Below are 23,816 nucleotides of genomic sequence, written 5' to 3'. Positions count from 1 at the left end.
GGCTATAAGTGCAAACTGCTTTCAGTGAAGCTGAATAAACTCAGGCTTCAGCAGTTCACTGAGCAAGTGATTAAAAAATGGAAATACAACTAAGTCTGCACCCAAATGATTCACAGGTCTGGGATATAAATAGAATAAAATTAAATTTAAAAATCCACCAAGAGAACCCAAAATTAGAACACCCCATGTAACTACATTTCCATGTCAACAAAAAAATTATTCAGGCATTTCATACCCTAAAAGTAGGAAAAACACACATCAGTAAGAATCACCATTCTTTCTTGCTAATAGTCACACAAGGAATAAACAGCTCAAAAGTGCTTTTGTTGTATGGAGTGCTGCTGGTTGTTAAAAAGAAAAAGCACAAATCTGAAGGACTTTGCTGTGGAGACATTTTGCATGCTCCTTCCAGAATGTTTCTGTTTACAATCATGTTTGTCAGGACAGCTCTTTTCCGTATAGCTCTGTGTGCCTTCACACACAGGAGTTCTCTCTGTTTCAGGATTTGGCCTCTCCATTTGCAGGAGATCTCAGCAAAGGTGCCATTTCTCAGCCAAAAGAGTCTCATTCAGAGTAATTCAGAACCACATTTGGATAATTGCTTTTGTTGTTTGTCATAACAGCAAAGATGGAAGGGGGAGGATAATCCCATACTGAACTTCCATGTGGGGATGGAATTTTTCCTTAGAAAAACCTGTAGTACACTGCATTCACAGTTTTTGTAATTTTCACCCCACATACACCTATATTTTATGTATAGTATTCCAACATATCTTTCTCACTTTCATTCTCTCCCCCTTAACTTGGTTCCCGTTGCTTTGTCACAAATATTTCTTAGTGTTGGTTATTTTTGAGTGTTGGTTATTTTGGTTTTCCCCATGTCCACTGGGTCAGGCACTACTTTTCTCCTCCCATCCACATGGAATCAGACTGTGACTCTTGGCCCAAAGGTGTCCTCAGCTTGTGCTCTTTGTAGTCCAACCATTTAGCCCAGTGAACCATCCCACATCTCATCAATCAGACCATATAATTTCAGTGAACTGTGAACTTTCTGCAGGTTGATTACATGTTTATGCTAACGAGACATTTAGAACAAAAGGCTCTAGTAAGACCCTGTCTCACAAGGTTTGTTTTATTCTGAAACACATTTCCTGTGCCACACATACTGGCCACCTATCTGCAGCTTCAAATTACAGTTCAAGTGGGAAAAGGGTGAATTATTTTGTTTCCATTTAATTATGTCCAACTCATGGGCAACTTTTGAAATACTTCCTGATGTTTATTCTGTTGAAAACAGTGATGATATTGTAACTGTTTGATAACCAGCTTCAGGTACATTGTAAGTAATACAGAAAGCAAACCTTCTGATAATGACTAATTTCATTACTAGTCATCTTGCTTCTAGGGAATGGTAAGAACATACTTTTCAAGTTCCCATATTGCAACATATGACATCCTGAGTGTTTCCCTTTTTTCTGAATTGATGTAGGAATACACTATAGATGTATTTTTCCGCCAAAGCTGGAAAGATGAGAGATTAAAATTCAAAGGACCTATGACTGTTCTCCGATTAAATAATTTAATGGCCAGCAAAATTTGGACGCCTGATACCTTTTTCCACAATGGAAAGAAGTCAGTGGCTCATAACATGACAATGCCAAATAAACTATTACGAATAACAGAGGATGGGACGTTGCTATACACAATGAGGTGAGCCCTAAAATATTACATCCTTCATTTAGTTTTGCAATTTTACTTGTGAAAGCATATTTTCCAGATAGGAAACGGGTTCCTTTTTCAGCATAATTTGATTCCTGCTTAATAATTATTTTCACAATGGGCCTTGGGATGATGGGCAATCTGAGCTGTTTGCAGTGTTTATTTTTCCTCTCCTGCTGTGCTACCTCTACACTCCCTGGATGTGTCTTAATGCTTGATTTTGAAAAGGTTCATACAGTATTTGGATTCCATCAGTTTGCAGAGGATCTTATTTTGGCATTGCTTTCAAAGATTCCATCAGCAAAGTATAAAGCCTGAAAGTTTAATATAATCTGTACTCCTAAATTGTGTGCAAGGGTCTTTAACCTTTGGATCCTGTAGAAAGCAGATTCTAAGAATGAACAGATACACCCATAATTCATTGACCATTCTTAATATTTCTTGTGCTTGGGATTATAAACCATGACAGCATAAAAATAGACATTTCTTTTCCCATTGATTAAAGAATCTGCAAAGTTAGGAGAAAAATTATTTTTGTGTTGACAGCATTCATTGGAAATATATTATTCTCTTCATGGATAAATGAACTTTAGCTGTTATTAGAGGAGTTAAATAAATCCTTTTGAAATAATGATGATATACAGTCATGCAAACATTAAAAACCTACAAATTAAAAAATGAAAAAAAAGGGCATATTGTCTCTATAGAGCCACACATCCTCCCTTTATGTCTTCTATGGAACCAAAACAAGGTATAAAGGGATTCTGTTGGCTTCATGTCAAGATTGGTAACCTAGTACTTAGGTGAACACTGAGTTTTCTTTAAAAAAATTTAAAGATATTTTTAAAATCAGTACAAACGTTTGGAGAAAACAAATTCCCCAGGCATTTGGGATGTTCAATTTATTGTGCAACATCTTTCAAGACTGGCTAGACTGAAGCAGAATTGTCTTGGCTGGTAGCTACACAAGTCCAGGTCAATTTTTCTTGTCTGTCTAAATGCTCAGCTGTTAGGGATTTAATCCACAGGAACACTATCTTGGCAGCACATTGTTCACATGTGTCTCTTCTTTTGTTCATAACCATTTCTATTTCCTCACCTTTGCAAGTGCCTTAATGCAATCCTCAGCCTACTCTTCAAGTATTACTGTTCATTCTCTGCTGATGTGTGGTATGTGACTGTTTCTAGTTCATTTAATCTCTTTTATTGAGAAACATGTTTGCACTCAAGCTGATAGCAATGAAATGATTTCAGCAGATATCTGAGCATCCAGAGTGGGCCAATTTAATGATGGCAGCAAGGAAGCAATTGCAGTTGCTAATAGATTTTAATCCTCACATCAAATTAGAAGCCTGAGCATGCCTCTGATGTACCATGAGGAAGGGCAGAGGGGCAGAGCTGTTGCACCTTCAGCCAGACAATTGAGGTCCAGTTGTAACTGCTGATAATTCACATAACAGATACTGTGCTGTACTTATGCTGTGTGTCTTAATAGAAGTCTATTTGCTATTTCTATGAAAGTAGAATAAATGTGTCCTTTTGCTCATTAATCCATTATAGATTGACTGTGAGAGCAGAATGTCCAATGCATTTAGAAGACTTTCCTATGGATGCACATGCTTGCCCCTTGAAATTTGGAAGCTGTAAGTTTATTTTAAATTGAGGTTTCTCCCATTTTTAGGCCACCTTAAAAGAATATTTTGCAACTGAGAAAACCTCAAGGTTTTAATCTTGTGTATTTTTTACGTTTTTGTCAGGGTTGTATCTTTATTCTTTTATATATATATATAAATATATATATATATAAATTTATATATAAAATGGACCTCATTTATGTGTCTTAAGTATCCTACAGTGTGATGCCTGGACATTCACAAATGATGAAAATGACAGTGCTCTAAATATCTAGAAAAGTAGTTTGTCGCATAGAAAATGTTGTTAATCTTATAGTTGTTTTGTTAAAACCCAGAATCACTCTTAAAGAAAAGCAATACATGCCATAGATAACTGAATTGGTTTAGGTGAAAACAGTTTTGCTACTCTAGTCTTGGTATGTTTAGATCAGCATTTTTCCTCGGATTAGAAGATACTCATATACAGTCATGGAACATTTTTGGAAGTGAAAGATCTCAGAAATAGATCCATCAGATCTCTCCAAATAGAGTCTTCCACTTGCAACATTCATAGCCCTAGATGAGAGAACATAATGAACAAAGTCATGGAATTGAAATCAGTGCAGTAACTGACAAAGCTTTTGGTACATTGAGAATTTTCCCCAAAACTTCAGTTTGAATAGCAACCAACCTGACACTTAAGTAAACATAATATTTTTAGAAATGAAATACAAAGGGAAAAAAAAGTGAAGATCTAATTTACTCTAATTCATTTAACACAAACAAGGAAGTTAAAATATATGGAAGATGTAATAGTGTACAAATTGTTTCTTCAATGGTTACTTTTTTCTAACAGAAATGGGTCGTTTCACTGATAATGGTTACTTAGTGGCTTGATCAATTTTAGAAGTCAACAAACAGAAAACTCAATTCATTCTTCACATGGTACCCGACAGGGTGATCATTTACTTTGGGCTGAATGGTTCTATGTTTGCCATGAGACAGCAGAGATGTCTTGTCTTTAAAGAGCTGCTAATCTCCTAGATAAAACTTAGAGAACAAAAAGCTCATACAACCTTGGAGTATGACTGACAAGAATAGTTTGCCCCTTGAATGTTAAGGTTTTTTTTAGAGAGCACTTCCAATAAATCTTTCCAAATATCTCGTGAAAGAGAATGGAGTGGGGGGACACTTTACTCCAGTTTATAAAGGACAGATACTGCAGTGAGTTCTTGATTAATAAGAGATCTGTGCACCCGAGATCCCAGTGAGTTCAGCAGTGGCTGCAGGATGGAATTTCTGTGGATGTGCTCATTAAAGTGTCCCTGCAGGCATCGTGCTGGAACTGCGAGGCAGGGAGATGGCTAATCCTGGAAAAACCCTGCTAATGACAATTTAAACCAGGAACAGTTTGTGAACAAATTTGACTTACGAGACTGAATTTTATAGACTAGACAAGACACCCATCACCACATCTGTGCATCACTGAACCACAGCCCGAACTCCACACCTTCCCCAGTATGAACAATATTTCCCATTCTTTCCCTACACTGAGTTCTTTCTGGCTCACTGTGTCCCAGATTAATGTACTCTTCATTCACATAGTGCATGGCTTTCCAGATTACTGAGGACTTTGCCTCAGTTAAATGACTAAGATTAGCAGAAATGATCAAATAAAAGGGGTAGATAATGTGGTTTCATAGATGTCCAGAACCACACCAGAAGGCAAGAACAAGAGAGCAGAAAAACATACAAGTATATCTGCATCTAAATTGATTTTTTATCCTTAAAAAATATTTTTACAATGTATCTGAATTGAACAAAAAAAATCACTGATATTTCTGATAGAAAGGCCATTTCTTACACCACTCAAAGGCAATAACTGACATTCTAAGCTCAGACTTGGACTGTCATGTTGTACAGGTTTTTATCATTTCTTTATTTGTTTGAACATTAATGTTCTATGGCAGCTGTCCTAAACTGGCCCTAGAAAAAGTAACTACGAATGCTTGGAAGAGTCATTAGACAAAATCAAGGAGTTTTCAAGGAAACTTTTCATTCACTCCCTAAATTCAGGCGAGCTCCTAATCTGGGATCCTCATGGGGAGGAGTTCCTTCTGTAACATGGTTTTACTGAAACACTGCATGAAGAATTCACTGTTGAAAACAGCCACTAAAGCTGGATCTCTCCCTTCCTTCTCATCAGATCATATGCCATAATTATCAAGTTATAGATTTCTCTCAATATTTCATGATTGACATACATAGAAATAACTCCAACAGGAGAAATGGCTGGACCCAAGCAAGTTATGAAAGTGGGAGTCACTGTTATACATAAAAAAGGAACAGATCTTATAATTAATTGCCACATTTTAAGTGAGAATTATATTTAAATACATTTGGGACATTTTTGTCAAACTGAAGCAATTAATTATAATCATCTTAATCGACTGGAAAATTTACTGGAAAATGCATTTAATTGTCACAAAATCCATGCTTAAAGTGCAGACTACAATCTAACACTTCACTCCCCAAGGTAGTGTTTGCCTAGCTCCATTTGTTTTAGATTAAATTGGATAAGAGGTTTTTTATGTCCTCCACTGTTACTCATCACTTCTTGGAGCTGGGTTCCTAAAAGCCTCACAAAAAAGGAGTTTCACATGTCCTGTGGACTCTGCCCATACTGCAGGGACCAATAAGTGTTTGACCCAGCTCCAAGGCTAAAGTGATTTGCCAGAGAGCAGCTTAAGCCAGAGATTATTCCAGTGTAAATTCAATGTGACAAATGCTAAAGAAATTCTGGAACAACAAAATGCCATATGTTGGCAAAACAAAATCAGAAAGGCAGATGCTCTCCTCAACTCTTCCCATGAACATCTGATTGTCAGTTTAGAACTGAGGTCACTCTGGAAACCAGCAGTGATGGGAGCAGATGCTGCGTTGCTGCCCATGCCACACGAGTTGGAAGCTGAGGGGGGCAGCTGAATGGAGCACCAAATTTGGCAGCTCATTTCTGGCACTGCCCAGTGCACCCCCTTCCCTCTAAACCAGTCATTCTCAGTAGCTCAGAAAAGCACTGTTCTCTCTTCCAAGCCATTCTCATACTCCAGGACAAACACTTGAAAATTAATTTTATTAGTCTTTATGTGACTAAATTAGCATGTCAATATCTGTGTTTACTGTGGCCATTATTTTTAAAATCAGAATTATTAAGGTGTAGATTTGCTTTCACCATTGACTCCGAAAACATATTCCAAGATATGTTACAGTGCTTAGGGAATATGAAGCCCAAGGATAAAAGCACCCTTTAGCTTCAAAAATGCCTTGCAATTAATTTTCCAGCACATTCTATCCAACCAACTCTTCAATTACTAGCTGTTATCTCTTACACTGATAAGGTAAAGTTGCTAACTCACAAATGAGGTCAAGTGAATCAGATTCCTCCCTTTCCCTTCCTGCTTGTCAGTCTGGAAAAAGGGAAATTCTCATCCTGTAGGTAGAATCCTACTGTCATTTTGGATGCCCTGAGATGTCCCATCCAGCTCCAGCTGCCTTTGGTGGGTGCAAGCTCGATGCAGATTCTGGCCACACATTCCTTGCCAGTCATGCCTTTGGATACTCTTTAGGTGTAAAGAGTGACATGAGATGCCTCTGTGTAGTCAATTAACTCCCACCCAACTGCTCCAGTGAGAGCTGCCAGATTCCAGACTGCACAAAATGAATGACAGCAGAGTTTTACCAAGGAATTAGGATTAATAATATTTATGTGAAGCTCGATTCTGAAAAGAACATAAATAGCAGCACAAAGCCCCTCAATGGCATGTGTAGATGCTACTGAATTATCTGTGTAACACACCAAACTGCTGGGGCATGGAGAGCCCATAGCACTTTTCTTTTGCCTTGCTCCAAACTTAAGTCTTAAGTGCAAGGACTATTCAGAAATAACCAAAGAAAAAAAAAAAAAAGAATAATTGTGATTTAAACTCACTCTCTCCTGGGCAGCCTCAGAAATGTCTGCTAGGCTCATTTCACAGCAAGGACAGTGTGATGGGGGCAAGACCAAGTGGGGAGCTGTAGCCAGGCTAAGGATGAGAAGATCAGTGAAGCCACTCTGAGAAGAATTTACAGAGAACCAGACACTATCACACTATGAAAAATTGAAAAGTCTGGGGCTCATTTTTCTTTACAATAACTAGAAGTTAGAAAAAGCATTGGGGTTCTTGCATGCTCATGAAATTGCACTTCTCACTCTCACTTCTTTACATAGGCAGGAAATATATGAGAGAAATATTTTCATGCCATAGAGGACCAACCTTAATCCAGCCCTACAGCAGATATCTAGCTGTTTTGTCAACTGTAAATCAGTTAATTTTGTCATTTAAATCAATTTTACTCCGTATAGACAAATCCCAGTAAGGTAGTTGTGGGTTTCCGCAGATAATGAAAGAGTACTAAATACTCAAACTACTGCTCAAAATATTGTTCTGACGAAGCCATAAGGCAACAGAAAGTGCAAAGCTGAAATGCAATGTGTTTGTTTTGACTTAGATGCTTACACCAGAGCAGAGGTTGTGTATGAGTGGACACGGGAACCAGCCAGGTCAGTGGTTGTGGCTGAAGACGGCTCTCGACTGAACCAGTACGACCTGCTGGGACAGACTGTGGACTCTGGAATTGTGCAGTCCAGTACAGGTCTGTGGAATATTTTTTTGGAAGGGTGATATTTAACTGTCAGGATGTAATTCAGAGCGGGATTAAAAAATACAAAGACGTAAAAGTGAGGGGTAAATTACAGTATATGTACTTCAGATTAGGAAAACATGACTCTGAAAAGATAATACATTATGGGATTATTTTCCTACTTCCACTGGTGGTAAAGTATTTGAACAATTAAAAAGTTCCTACAGTGTCAGATCTAGCCAGAAAAACTAATAATTTATGTAAAAAAGAAGCATTCCTCATGTTCTTCTCATATTATCTGCTTACTATACAGGCTGATAAAAATAGCATAACAATATGAATCCTCAAAGATCATATTTCTGGAGGCAGTGAAGTCACTAAAAGCAAGTACATAATTTCTCAAAGAAGTATTTAAAGAATAAAAAAAACTGTCATCAAACTCAAAACCATCTGAACCATCCAAAATGCTGGCACCAGCTTTAACTCCAAAAATTTAATGAGATATAGAACTACAGCTGATATTTATAGTATGATATACCCATAACCTTGGAGCTGGCTACAGCCCCTTATTTTTAAAATTTGCAGTGCTTCTTTCAAGATGTAATTTTTAAAAACTTTGTTTTCTAATAATTTGGATGATTTAAATTCACTAAAAAACCAAGCACTGGGCATGAACAAGAGCTCTGTTGACCAGATTTTTGTCAATGGACCAAAAGCAGCACTGCTTGAGGTGAAGTGGTTGTATTGCTTTGGAATGCATCCAACATTGTGACAGAGAGAAGTCCACTTATAACTGCATAAACCACATTTCCTAATGTGTTGTTGAAGTCAATGAACATTTAAGGGAAAGTGAGTCACTTTAAGGTGACTGAATTTGTGTCTGAATTTTTTATTTAGCTTGCTAAAATATATTCATATTCTCTATTAAGCCAAGAAAATCTCTCACAGACAAGTTTCTAGGTTACTGCTTGGAAGCTCCTATTCAGTTGATATAAAAGGAAGTGGAATGGCAATAATAAGAACTTTGTATAAGAACAGCACCAACACAACTGCTCCCATTGCTGAGCACAGAGGTGTGCAACAAGCAGGTAAAAAGGGGAGAGCTCTCGGCCTGCCCAGAGATGGAAATGTTGCCACTGGCTTTTCTGCAGCCAATAATTCACCCCAACTGCCCTTTGCTGGGAAGTCAATAGGATTTGGGGGGAGCTGCAGGATCTCAGCCCTTGGTTCTCCCAGAGAGCCCTGGCCAGGCTGTGGGGCTGCCTTTGCTCCCTGCAGGTGCTCCAAGGGCAGGAGCAGAATCAGAAAAGGCTCATGAGGGAACATAACTAAACCCAATAGAAGTGCCAGGCATGGTTCATTAGCCAGCAAAGTGAGGAGCATGCTGTAGACTGTTAAGAAGGGCAGACAAGAAATTTTCAAACAGAACTGAAACATAAGTTTAAGATTTCTTTATGCATTTCCATGAAGAAACAACCAATTTGTTTTGCCCATTGTTTAGCTATTTCAAATATTTGAATTATGCTTCCTTTTTCTACCTGAGAAAACTCTTTACCATTGCTATCTATTAGGTTAAATACAGTATAATTAATATGCTGAGATGAAGGTATTGTTGTTTAGATGCTGAAAAACAGTACAAAGAACTAAATGGAAAACTATTCCAAAACTAAAAATAATCTCATTACAGAATCTTTTTAGTGTTTACAAATTTATAATCCTCTTTAATTACTACCTGATAAGAACACACAGTTGTAGAAGAAACATATTTATTGCTTGCAAATTCAATGTCTCAAAGGAAAATCCTTCATTATTTGCCTTGGAAAGAAAAATGCTTTTCTTTCCCCATACTAGAGGTGAAGATCAGAAGTGGTTAATAATCCCTTTTCTCCCTCTTGAGGTGGGTGGGCAGGTAGTCTCAACAGCATCTTCTATGTCTTTATCCTCTGATCACCTCTGGTTTAATATATGACAGATGTAATGAAAGTTATGAAATTCCTCCCTGCTTTCAGAGTCATGAATAGTGACTCATCTTAAAAGAAGACAAAAGGAATTGAAGTCAATCTTCACCTGAGAGTTCTGAACACACACCTTTATTAGGACAGAAAATAAAGTTCTTTTGCAGCTGATTCTGTGGATCATTAGAGCAATCTACAACATCTTGCGCAAATTTAGAGATGGTATTCACAGTTGTGTGGAATTCTAGATACTTATCTTCCCAAGGATCTGGGTGTAGCCAGGTTATTCTAAACATTCTCAAAGCTATTAAATGATTTCATGGATCTATAGAGTGCTTTTTTTTCCTTTAATTTCTTCCTTGCCAAGTAGGCCACCTGCAATCCCTATTTATGGGTATAGAACAAGATAACTACAAACTGATTTTTTAATGACAAGAGAAGCTTGAAACATTAAAACTTTTTTATGGTACAGTTTGTTCATCTATTCTAACAATGCAAGATACTACAGGCTTAAAAATAGTATTAAGTGAAATAATAATTATTGCTGCTGCTATTTTGTTTAAGCAGAGTCATCCATTTTTTTTATTTGTATGTAAAATTACTGTCACTCTCCAGCCACTGATTCATATTGACTCAGAAAGATTCCAAAATCTTTTTGTAAGCCCCTTAACAAATGCTTAAAGGGCTTGTGCAAGTTTCTATTTATATGGAATTACTTTGCCACCTTGAAAACATTGCTTTGCATCAAGAATCATCAGGATTTATACTCAAAACTGTTAGTTTTTTTCTTATCTCTCTAAGTCTGCAGAGATGATGTTGTTATTAAGAGTTTGGTTTTTTTTAACTGACTTACATGGCATGAATAGTAAATTATAAATACTTTGTTTTGAATTAATGGCAAGGAAAGCTTTACTTCTCTATCTAGAGTAATAGAAAATTATTGTTACAGCTCAAACTCAGTCCTCACCTCAAATCTTATGTCTGATGTGATGCACATTAACTTCAGGTGATGATAAATCTGGTTTTTTTCCAAATAGTTTACAGAACACTGAGAAATAGCTTTAATGTAACTGTACTGAATTATCAATTACTTTCATCTAAGGGCACAGGTTGGTTTATACGATCTGCACATTTGACTCAATTATTGCAATGTACTGTAAAATCAAGGGCTGGTTAAAAACTGCACCTCCAGAAGCACTGAATACAAACTCTTCCAAACCTCTGGAAGTATTCCAGTGTGGACAGTCATTCAAAAATAAAGTCAATATAGATGCAGAATTTGTTTGATTACCTTTAAATGCTTCATATTGTCTATTACATATAAATTAATTTAAACATTGGAATAAATAGAGTGAAAATCAGATTTATCTGCTCAACAGAGCTATTTGTAGAAGACTTCAGGAATTACAATTTAGCTAAGAAGAAATATCTTTCTTTCTAACTTCCTTGGATAAGAAAAGATAAGAGAGAAGAGAATATAAGACGTATAAGGTACCATTGGTGAAAGCACAGCAATCAGACACTGTGAATACAGGCAATATTTTGCTCAAGAGCTGCTTGAAATTTTAGATTGTGGGGAATTTTATGGCTGCATTGCAATGCTTCCAAAATAGAATCCCAGAGGAATTGGAAAGCTATGAGAGTGACCAGCAGCTGTCACAAGTGTGGCAACGCTGTTCAATTGAAGAAAGCCATAAAGTATAGAAAGGTAAAGATGCAGTAAATAACTGCAGTGCTTTCGTGTCCTTCATTTCAATAAATCTTATAAAACAACTACTATCTTTTAATAAGGGACTGCCTGATAAGTGCAGTCCATTGGTACTGTGGAAACTTGGTTTTGCCTTGTAACTGAATTGCAGAGCTCTCCTTTGCCTAATTCACTCCTCCCAGCATTGCCTTTCTCTGACTCCCAGCTCAGACCTGCTGCAGTGCTTTACAGATGAGAGTAATCCCTGTCTTTTTAATTGCCTTTATGCTTTGGATCTTGTTCTCATTTTCCAGAGGTTAAAAATACTTTGATAATTTAGGCAGCTAAATAAAGCCTCAGAGTACAGTGGTGTGTTCCCTCTGTATTCTTAGCTTGCCATCTACAATCGCTGAGTTAATTCTGACATACCGTGGTGAGCATTCTATATCTGATTGCATTAAAATAGTCTCCCATGTCATATTTTAAGTAGATAAAATTAAATTATTGGCTCCCCTAGCTAAGACTGGCACCTTTTTTTAAGATCATAATCTCTGGTACAGAGGACAAGGAGGTTGTTTCAGTGAAAGTTAAAAAAAGGTGAGCAAAATTCAAGTAATAAATCCCACTGTACTACAGCCATTCCTATTTTTAAAATAAAAATTTCCTTGTATATCCTTTGCTTTACCACTCAATTTAAAATTTATTCTCTTTTCCCCCTTTGCTACTGTCTTTTATATTAAAAGAGCATTGTCACATCTTATAAATAAGCTTTCCTTGGGGTTAGAAATTGAGCAAGATTGCTCAAATGGATGTTCTTCTGGACTCTGCATTACAGAAATGGGCATTTGACATGCTCTGTGCATAAGCAGTCAAGGTCTAGACATAGTTTTTCAATCAAGTTCAAGCTTTTCCTGTACAAGAGCAACATTCTCTTTCCAGCTGCCTACATTTTAAAATAGAGCTACAGTAATTTCACATGTCATCTCTAATCTAGACAGAAGTTTCCATTCAGTTCTGTGTCTACTTGTTTCATTCCTAAGATGTTTATTGCATAATAAGAATCAGTCTACTAAAAAAAAAAACAACATACCCAAAACCAAAAAAAAAAAAACCCAAAAGGTTTTTCAGTCTTTGGAGAATATACTGTTTTCCAAAATCCATTTTGAATTATATATATAATGATCTCAAAATGAGCATTATTTGCTCTGCTGGCAAGAAAGGTTTATTGAATGACATTAGTGTATTAGAATATTAATTTTTTAAAGAATAAATGAAATATATTAATATATTAAACCCCCAAAATTTTTCACTGCATTTGGAGTACCCAGCTCATACAATTTTGTAGCTCCACAAGCATAAGTGCTAATGAAAATATTGTGTGTTATTCTTGCAGTAATCCTTTATTTCAGGTGAGAATAATAATTTACTAAGGTACTAAATTAGCAGAACAGGGACACTCCAGAGTACATAAAGCTCTGACAGTGGTAATGCAAACGCCATCACTTCAGCAATTGCATCTTAAGCTTGGCCCAGCAGAAATACTTTGGAGAGGTTGTCTGGATTTAGATGATGTTTGCATGAGTATGCTATGGTGGCTTTCCATCTTCTAATGGAATAAGACCTTCCACAAGAGCTTTAAACAGCCACTAGTTAATGCAGACTTTCATTCATTACTCAGTAGAGATGAAAATATGTAAATTTAATTAGCATTTCCCAGAAACGTCTGGTTTTGTACTATTAGGGAAAAACTAAAAAACCCACTAGGTTTATTAAGTGTTTTATTCAGAGCCGACACATTTTAATTTGAGGACTTCTATTTTATAATAGGGGTGAATGTAATGAAAAAATACTTCCTCTAAAGACCTCTGATGTGTATATTTATAAAAGCTTTAATTTTTTTTTTCTTGGTTTTAGGGGAATATGTTGTTATGACTACACACTTCCATTTGAAGAGGAAGATTGGTTACTTTGTCATCCAGACTTACCTGCCCTGCATCATGACAGTGATACTGTCCCAGGTGTCCTTCTGGCTTAACAGAGAATCTGTTCCAGCAAGAACTGTGTTTGGTAAGCAGGACCCATAAACCTCCTGCCAATCAGGAGGCAATTGGGTTTCAGAAATGTTATGAAATCATGTTCAGAAATGGTAAAAGTAATTTGTAACATGGTATTGGGGAACAGTGTGAGCCTGGGCATGTTGCAGCACACAAGAGCTAACAAATTTCATTGTGAAGGTAAAGGTCCAAAGCTTTTAAACTGATTTTGAACTGATTCTACAAAGAGACCTGAAAATACCGCAAGCCATCCATTACCATTTGAATTTTCCAAAACAATCAGATTATGAATAAAACATCTCTGACAATGGCAATGATATTAATCATGGGATTATCAAAAAGGCTTTAATCAATGGGTATCCATAATTTTACATCTTCAGGCCCTCTAAAAATTCTTATTTTATTTTTTTTTCCTTAATCCCTTTTACAGGCTACTGTTGAGATCAGCAACAATTTATTGCGCTTAGAGCAGTGAATACATGCACTCAAGGAATGCAGTGAGAAGGCCATAAAGACTCTCAAGTTTATACAGCTGGTCCCTAGAGTTTAACCACTGCTTGCAAAAGCTTATCTTAAAATTCTTATATTCTTTGGAGATATTAACCCAAGTCAAGTGCATACTTAAAAAAAATTATATATATATATATATATATGCAATGAATTTTCATTTAGGAAAGCTAGAACCTGAGATTTCTGCTGTGTGACCTAGCCCTTGCTAGTCCTTGGTGATGTCCAGATGGGAGTGCTGAACACCTTTGGCAGGAGGCAGAAGCACCCCCAGCCAAGTTGGCTTTGACACTCGTTTTGCTGCCTCAGGGCACTGCAAGGGCAGGATGGTTTGGGCCTTCTGGCTTTGCCAAAGAGAATTAACCCATTTATGCTGGACATGGAAAAGCCAGAGAGTGACTGTGGAGAAACGCAGCCTCTGAAGGTCTTGTTGAACAAGAGCTATTTTTATGGATCTTTTCTTGCACCCTTCACAGCTGTGCTTCAGTTTCCCACTTTCTCTGGAAATCAGTCACAGCTTGCATAGCCTTAGACCTCATGAACCAAGCAGTGGCTTTCTGTTGATATACAGATGTGCATTTACAGAACAGTGGTTTAGATTACAGTATAATCAAATTTGATTTACATAATATTGTTTAGCAACTAAAATTAATTCTGAATTTTTAACATCAGCTTTGCTGAGAACTACTCTACTAAGGACTTTTATGGTCAAAGCTATTGAAATTGTAACTATTTTACCTCCTTTTGCACATGCCATTTAAAAAGAAATGTCTGATCATCAGTTTGAAATGCTGTACTTCGCTGTCACTAGGTGGAGAACAGAATTTCCTAGTCTCAATGGATAATATCTAATACTGCACAACTTTCAAACTGCTATCTTCACAGGCTCAAGAACCCACAAATTTCTCAGTTTTCCTTTTAGAAGACAGCTATTTAGTAAATACTCTTGGGTTTACTCCATCATTATGTACCAAGATACCTTTTTCATTTCAAAATGACAGTGAAACAGTTTCAGAACATCTTGCATGAATGCATATACATACAGAAGCACAACTTCCATCTTTTAACCCACTTAGTACCATAGATAATAAAAGTTACAAATCTTTCTTCTGCTACTATGTAAGAGAAACATAACCTCACTAGTAATAAGCTAAATAAAACATTTGGCTGCATCTCAGGAAAGAGAAATTGCTTCCTCATTAGGCACTAATAATTCAAGCTCTTCACACTACCACGTAACTATGTGGTTCATTAACTGACCTATTTTAGCCCCCTGTTCATCCCCACTAACACTCAGTGCAGCGAAGATGAACTCACCAGACACATTCAAGACATGACAGTGCAGTTGTCAAGGTAACTTGTGGACGTGTGAGTTGATGTAAATGCCTGGTGTGCACTCAGAGATTCATTTTTCCAAGCAGCTGCAAGCAGAGTGAATTCAGTACAGTTCTGCTCGCTCTCTAGGGCCAGGTTAGAGGAAAGGTTCAGCAGTGAGAAGCTCTGAAATCACAAATGCAAATTACATTGTCATTCTTACATAAAATCTTTGCTGTGTTCAGTGTGTCAGTGGACAAAGGGACAGAAATCTGTAAAGCCATCAGTTAAAAAAAAAGGAAATAACATATAAATCTTGGTGCCCTTGAATATATCTTTGAAATATAATACCCCAAATAACCTGGAACAAGTTTTTTAGTTTTCTAAAGTATCTCAGAGCTGCTGCAAGAAAGAACTAAAGATGTTAAATTGTTACATCTGTAGTACAATTTGCAGGGCATGAATAAAGAAAAGCAATTAAATCCTTCAAATACCAGGAAGAGTAAAGTTATTATATTTCAAAATATAATTATATTTTGAAACAAATTATATTTCCATTCCAACTTTAAAAATAGTATTCTACTATAAAAACATCAAAGAATAAAAGCATAAAAATTGTTTGGAAAATCAAGCAACTTCGACAGAACTTGAAACCTGATATCCTCATTTAGAAACTGAACTTGGGGAAATTTTAAAAACCATGGGTGTAGAAAAGGCTTCCCCACCTACAGGAAAATGAAGCACAAAAAAACAGCCCCTGGCCTGAAGACACAAACCCTTTGCTGTAGTCCTGGTTCCATGCCTGAGGTTTGGTTTCCTGAAATTCTTTTCCCAGGGAATTTTCTGTAAACAGGGAAGATGTTTTTGTAACTGTAACTTTGTTATCCATTCCTTTTCCTAGGAGGGACTTCTTCTTGATGTCCCTCTGGAATGACCAATGTGATAGAAGAGGTTTGCCTTTGTTTCACCAATCAAATCGGTTAGTGTAGAATAGGATATAGGAGAGACACATCCCAAAAATAAAGGAGTCATTTCAGCTTTCTGAATCTCGGAGTCTATGTCGTTGTGGTGTAAAACAGCATCCCCAGGGGTGTGAAAAAGGCTTCCCCACCTATGGTAGCTATAGGGATACGCAGGACAAAACCCCAGCACTGGCCTGAAGACACAAACCCTTTGCCTTGCAGGGGTGACAACGGTACTGACCATGACCACCCTGAGCATCAGCGCCAGGAACTCCCTGCCCAAGGTGGCCTACGCCACGGCCATGGACTGGTTCATCGCCGTGTGCTACGCCTTTGTCTTCTCTGCGCTCATCGAGTTTGCCACCGTCAACTACTTCACCAAGAGGGGCTACGCCTGGGACGGCAAGAGTGTTGTCCCTGAAAAGGTAACACTGCCCTGTGTTCATCCCAAGCATCACACTCTGCCCTGGTGGCCACTCTACAGGAGGGGTTTGGCACAGAAAAAGTCTGGTCACTCTGGTCACACTCTGGTCACATTGCCATACTCTGGTCACTCTGGTCATACTCTGGTCACTCTGGTCACTCCGTGGGAGGGGTTTAGCACAGAAAAAGTCAGGTCACACTGCCATACTCTGGTCACACTGCCATACCCAGTCAATCTATGGGAAGGCTTTAGCACATTAAAATTCTAGTCACTCTGGTCACACTCTGGTCATACTCTGGTCACTGTGTGGGAGGGGTTTAGCACATTAAAGGTCTGGTCGCTCTGGTCACTGTGTGGGAGGGGTTTGGCACATTAAAAGTCTGGTGACTCTGGTCACACTGCCATACTCTGGTCACTCTGTGGGAGGGGTTCAGCACATTAAACGTTTTATTATATACAAAAGTTATTACTGTATAAGTATGTAATAATACTTTATTAAAAGTTGCATTATTATTATGTAGAGCAGTTATTACTCCAAAAGAGTTTCCTCCTGTGTCCACGTACAGCATTTCTATGCCATGATTGCTTAGACACTTAATATACCTAAATACTACTTCTGACATACTGGGTGATACTTAATGCTATTAATAGTGAAATATTCTACTGAGATTTTGACTTCTGCAACTGAGCAGAAAAAAAGATGAACATGTATTATTTTAAGGGAAGGCAATTAATTTTTTCTGTTTGAACAAGAGAAAATGTAGATGCCTCAGTATAGAGAAAAAAGCTTGTGGCTGCAGTATTTGGCAGTTCCCAAGGTACAGTGCTCCTCAACACAAAATTCAGAAGGGCTGCTCTATTATCATTACCAAAGAAATCATCACAGGCATTCTTTTTTTCCTTTCTTAGCTCTAGGAAAATGTGTTTGTTTAGAAGGAGGAATTGAGAGCTATGCTGGGACTGTGCAATCCTGATCTGTACCTCCCTGAATGTACCGGAGAAAACTCACACTGATTCCTTTTGGTCTGGGATCAGACCTGGTCTGTAAACTACAGGTGCATCAAGGAATTATTGAGGACATTTAGGGGATGAAAGAGAAGTTTCCCATTTCTATGAGTTACCATGTCAGCTGCTTCTGCACGCAAGTAAATTCAGTTGGGTTAACCCGATGAACTGGTTATCCTGAACATTCATAGACTAGAGATTTATCAGAACAGGTATTTGGAGGAGCAGATGTAACTCACTGATATGCAAAGATACATTTTTAATTCAGGATTACATGTGTATACATTATTTATGTATATTAGTTGCATAAGTCAGTGAAAAAACCCTCCAGATTAAATTAGGGCATTTATACAATGGAAACTACTACAAAAGTACTGTAGAACGAAAGAGTGAAGTAACAAAACAAACTTAGAGTAATGAGCTGCACAACTGCTGCTGAATGTTGAGTTTTCAGTTATTGATGATACTTTCACCGAAAATATTTTTTTTATTCTTTGTTTTCATGTTTTCAAGACATTTGCCATAAAAATGAACAGCATTGATAGAACTGTATCCTTTAATATTAAATATTGCCTTGCTAATTTATCCTCCCTTGTAATGTAGTTACTATAATGAGCTGTTTCATTTGTTACAAAGAAAACTACATTCTAAAAAAATCCCTACACCAGTAAACATTGTTCAAAACATTGGAAGATTTATGGCTTTATGCTTGTTAGCAGGTAAGGGGCTTTAGATGTCATTTGCTGGTCCCTGGTTGTGTGAGTTTTCTGCAGTGAGGAAAGCAAGCAAGGCATGCTCACAATGATCAGAGCATCACAGCTTAATCAAATTTAGAGCTCTAATTAGCTGTCATACTGCTTTTTCATGAAGTTGAATTTGACATGAAATATTAAGAGCCAGGCTGGTGTCAGAGTTTTCTGTGGATCAGATTTCTAGTGACATTTAAATCTATTTGAAAGGGTTTCCTCTGAGACTTCAGTGAAGCTGCTCTTTGTCTGCTGGATTTATTGCTGCTCACCAGAGTATCTGAATGAGAAGCAAACAGGACTGCCTTCACACTCAGTACCCATGTTAGCAGCCTCCCTACCTGGGAGGGGAAAAAATGGACACCCAAAAAACCCAAAACAAACAAACACCCCCTCCCCCCCCCAAAAAAAAAAAAAAAATCAAAAGAACAAAACAAACAACAAAAATGAACAAACAAAAAAACCTGACGTGGCTTTTTTGTTGGAATATTTTTTGAACCTGTTTGTTCCAAAGATTTGAAGATTTTTTTTGGCCTGAAGCTAAGAATTTTATTTCCATGAATTAAAAAACATCTACATCAGAGTCATTAGGTGAATCGCTTTCCTTATTAAGTAGCATAATTTTAACATTTGAGCCTACATTTCTTTCCAGCATGGGACTCCAAGATGTTACTCCACAATCATCTCCCCACTTGCCTCAGGCTTTTGCAGTTTTGTTTCCTGTCCAGCAGGAGTCTGCCCGCTCCCTGAAATGTTCACCTCTTGAACGAGATTTTTTAATCTAATCTCCATTATTAGGGGGTCAAAGTAGCCATTAACCTATAGTTGATCTGTCATTATAAGTACTGTGACCACATAAAAATATTGCCCCCCTGGGACAGCTGCTTCTTGAAAACAGAGAATTGTATCTGCTGCCTTGTAAAATGACAAAATAGATCAAATTCCACTGATATTTTCTCTTCAACCACACCTTTCCCCATCCCAAGAGGATAAAATGGATAACATTTGCCTTTTCTTTTTGAGGCAAATACTGCCTGAAGATTTTTCTAAGCTCTTGGAATTGGTCTTCATTATATGTTTTGTTGTTGGGTTTTTTTTCACGTAATTGGAGGAATCCTTACACCTTCTTAATGACCCACTACATCTTTCTTCTGTGTTTATCCTTGGACAGTGGCTGATAAAAAGGTTTGGTCTGCCAGAAACTGGGACAGTTCAATTCTAACTGGTATGCCCAGATGTCAAAATATAACTTTTTTCCTACAACTGGATCCCAAAAATAGAATACTAGAAAATATAAGGACCCAGGGATAAAATAAATTTAAATTAGTTCAATAAGTCCTCCTCCCCCAAAAGATATTCTATGTATTTTTGCTGTAGCAATATAAGTAGGTGGATGAAAAACTCATACAGACATTAAAGTCTTTGCATATGGAATGCCATTTCAGCCATTATGATCCAATTTTAAGATTCAAACAAGAAAATTAAGTTCCTAATCCATAATGCATGTGCCTCTGGTGTAAACCATTAGTGAGTAGAATACTGACAGCTTTGCATCTTATTGAATAAACCACTTCTTAAGTGCATGATAATTTGGTGTTTATTTTTGTCTATAAATTATATTAAAGCTCTTCATATCACAATATTTGTCTTAATGTTGGAAGGCTACATTAGGAATTTGGCATCTTTTAAGTTTTTATCCTGACTAAGGGAAACAGTTGTTTGTGGGAATATTGAATTATGAGTGGTTTATCACTACTGATTATCATTAAAGGTGATTTGCCAGTGAGCTTAGCTATCAGGTCTCATTATTTTTATCCATCATCTAATTTGGTTTACCTAATACAAATAATACAAATGGATGATTTTGTCTTTATTGTCACCTAAATATTCTGCATGATTTATATAGCCAGAGCTACCCTCTCTCTTACAGCTTTGTAGTATGAATTCAATTAATTGCAAAATGTTAGGGTGCTTTTTCATAATTTCATCTGTTGAGAAGGTGTTGAGAATGAAATATTTTCTTCTTTCTTCAGCCAAAGAAAGTGAAGGACCCTCTCATCAAGAAAAACAACACATACACAGCTGCAGCTACGAGCTACACCCCTAATATTGCAAGGGACCCTGGGCTGGCAACCATTGCTAAAAGTGCAACAATTGAGCCCAAAGAAGTGAAGCCAGAAACAAAACCTGCAGAACCCAAGAAAACTTTTAACAGCGTCAGTAAAATTGATCGGCTATCAAGAATAGCCTTCCCTCTGCTTTTTGGGATCTTTAACTTAGTCTATTGGGCCACCTATTTAAACAGGGAGCCCCAGCTGAAAGTTCAAACTCCACATCAATAACCTCATTTATTCGTATAGTTCTGTTTCGTTTTTTGCTCTGGAAATTGCTTCCCTTTTTCACATACAGTAATTCCCATCTGCTTCATTGCCTCTGTCTTAAAGTAAATAAAGGTTTCTTTAGTTAGTAAAAGGTAAAATATATATGTATATTAAAAAAAAAAAAACCAAACCTGTGTGTGAGGGAGAGAACATTATAAACTATATACTTTGGAAAAGTGATTTTGGAAATAGAAAAGAGTTGTAGAGTAATGGGAGGGTGGAAAAACAAAAAAAAAAGAAACCATTTGTAGCAAGCTTAGTACTGAATATTCCCAAAAGATAGTGTATATGTACATGAAAAAGATATTTTTATTCAGAAGATTATTAGGGAGGGGGGAAATATTCTTTATGACATTCCTGATGCACATCCTAGACTGTATCATTTATTCAGACACTGTTTATAATCTTTTCAAGGATGTAAATCTTCCCATTTGCTGAATCCCATAAGATATGTTATTTTCCTAATCCCTTTTCTCTTCTATGTTCCAAACTACCTGACTTATAATATTAAATAGTCTTTAATGAGAAAGGAAATCTACTCACTCTAGGTACAGTTTGTCACTGTATAGCACATAAGTTCTAATGGTAAAAAATGCTTTAATCTGCTCTCTTACTGCAAGCTTGTTCCAAGCATTAAGTTTTCACTAGACTAGGTTTAAAACCAGTTGCACAACTGAGTGCAGATCCCAAATTTCTACTATCACCCCTGTAATCCAAACAATTCCTGGATGCTTTAAAGATAGCTTTTACTCATCACTATGTTTTAGAGAGTTAAAACAAAAAAACAAACAACAAAATTTTTGCAAGCTCTAGATATGTTGAATGTATTCTTTTATAAAATGATACATTAAAGAAGCTTTAGACTGAGATTTATGAATAGCAGAAAGATAAAATATAGTATTTAAATAATATCTGTAAATATGCAGCATGAGATTGTACATTTTTTTACTTTTTTAAAGTTGTGTTCTTAAAACATTGTGTAGGATTCACCTCTTAGCTCTTAATATGTTGTTAAATGCTCAATAAAACATATTTAGAGCCTGAAATAAAGGAAAAAAATAAATCAGTGGTACTGGAAAGCTTACAAAAATAAATAAGCAGAAAGTGCTTGGAATTTATTCCATTTGTAAAGTGGTTAAGTGTACAGCAGCTTGCAATTTGACAATGTCATCCAATGTATACTATTAGATTAATGACTGGTCTGCTCAGGTCATGCATAAACACTAAAGTATGGGATTATATTTGGTAGGTAAAAATGGTGAAATATTTGTTAAGACAGAAGTTCATCTGTATATTACTGCTATATTTGCTGAAACATAACTGTTACAATAAGCGATGTAATATATGTAGCATTAAATACAAAGAAGTCATACATAAAAGAATGTACAGGAAAATAGATTTTATTGAGTAAACTTACTACATTTCATTTTTACTGTAGCAATATATTTGTAGGAACAATATGTAAGGGCTTTAAATAAAAGATGTCCATTTTGCAGGTATTGTGCTCCCTTTAAAAAAATTCTAGTCAGTATCATTACTGCTAACTCTTAGAAATAAACTTTCAGATAAAGTTTTTTCAAAGAGATGGGAAGAATGATGGATATTTGCAAGAATCAAATTTTTAAAATATAATTTATGCTATTGAATGGATTTTGAAACAGTGCTACATGAGCCTCTAGAGAAACAGCTACTGAGAGTCAAGTTTAATAAGCAGTGATTTCTAAACTCTTAATAAATCAAAAAGTTGACAGTCTCCATCTACAAAAGGAAATATTTAATGTTTGATTTAGAGATTTATTTTTTTTTAATAATGCTTCGTTGTCTAACATTTAGTCCTGTCTGAACTTGATAAGTTATCTGATTGGATCTTATTTTAAAGGGGATGTTTCATCTCTGGTATCATGTGTAGATATATGTATAGAAAAAAATAAACTATGGCTCTTTAACTTCTGTGTACTTGTTTATCTTGTTATTTTTGGCGTTACATTAGTGTGTTCATTTAGGGCATTTTATCTTTCTAGCAATTCATAGCTACCTTTTGGTCTGCATTTTGCACATTAGATGTGAATATTACTTAACTAGTCTGCTTTTTGCTATGCAATGATTGCATTATATCACCTCTTAGTTAGTCTATGCCAATAGTATTATACTGTATAAACTTGACTGCACAGTTTATCAAAGACAAGGTATTCTCTATGTAGCTTTTTTACAATGCTTTGCTAAACCATGTAATAATAGTAAGTCTTCCTTGAAAATAATGATACACTCTTATAGAGGACAGTTTCTGTTTACTCCTGAGATAATTTTAAAAAGATGACATTGAATGTTTATTGCACCTCAGTGCAGTGATGTGGCAATAAAACCTAAATCTAATAGAGGTTGTTTATGGCAGAAGCATGTATTGCTTTACAGAGTTTAGCAAAAGCTCTTTATTTTATGTCAGACTGTAATTCTATTATAATAATAAAGCTAAAAATGTTCAATAATGCAAGTGAATGTTTTACTTTGGTTTTCTTTAGTTACTGCCTTTTATGACACATTGCTTGATTAGCTGCTATTCATTCAAAAACTTCATTTCCTTGGATTTGGTAATGAATGCAGTTTTAATAGATGTGATTTTCTGTCCAGTGTTTTCCAGGGATAAATATAACAGGAACATTTCCCAAATCTGATTTGACATTCAGAAAAGATAGTTCACTCTGTACTGTGTATATCCAGTAGGGCAATTAATTGCATCAGATGAACAATTGTTAAGGTTTTGTACCACAA

General features: G+C 36.4%; 1 protein-coding gene across 1 annotated transcript in view; it reads left to right on the top strand.

The window, feature by feature from the left end:
- The window catches only part of GABRA1 (gamma-aminobutyric acid type A receptor subunit alpha1), a 38,463-nt gene extending 16,163 nt beyond the window's left edge, over positions 1-22,300 (top strand). Inside the window, exons 4-9 of the mRNA XM_083871454.1 lie at positions 1,490-1,710; positions 3,280-3,362; positions 7,881-8,024; positions 13,569-13,721; positions 16,714-16,916; positions 20,700-22,300. Coding sequence (XP_083727580.1) covers positions 1,490-1,710; positions 3,280-3,362; positions 7,881-8,024; positions 13,569-13,721; positions 16,714-16,916; positions 20,700-21,008 — 1,113 coding nt within the window. The 3' untranslated portion in view covers positions 21,009-22,300. The remainder of the gene's footprint in view (positions 1-1,489; positions 1,711-3,279; positions 3,363-7,880; positions 8,025-13,568; positions 13,722-16,713; positions 16,917-20,699) is intronic.
- Positions 22,301-23,816: the final 1,516 nt, after the last annotated feature.

This window comes from Zosterops lateralis, assembly GCF_965231275.1.
Source record: "Zosterops lateralis genome assembly, chromosome: 14".
Taxonomy (NCBI): domain Eukaryota; kingdom Metazoa; phylum Chordata; class Aves; order Passeriformes; family Zosteropidae; genus Zosterops; species Zosterops lateralis.
Note: the sequence above shows the minus strand (reverse complement) of the source record. Positions and strands in the feature narration are given on the sequence as shown.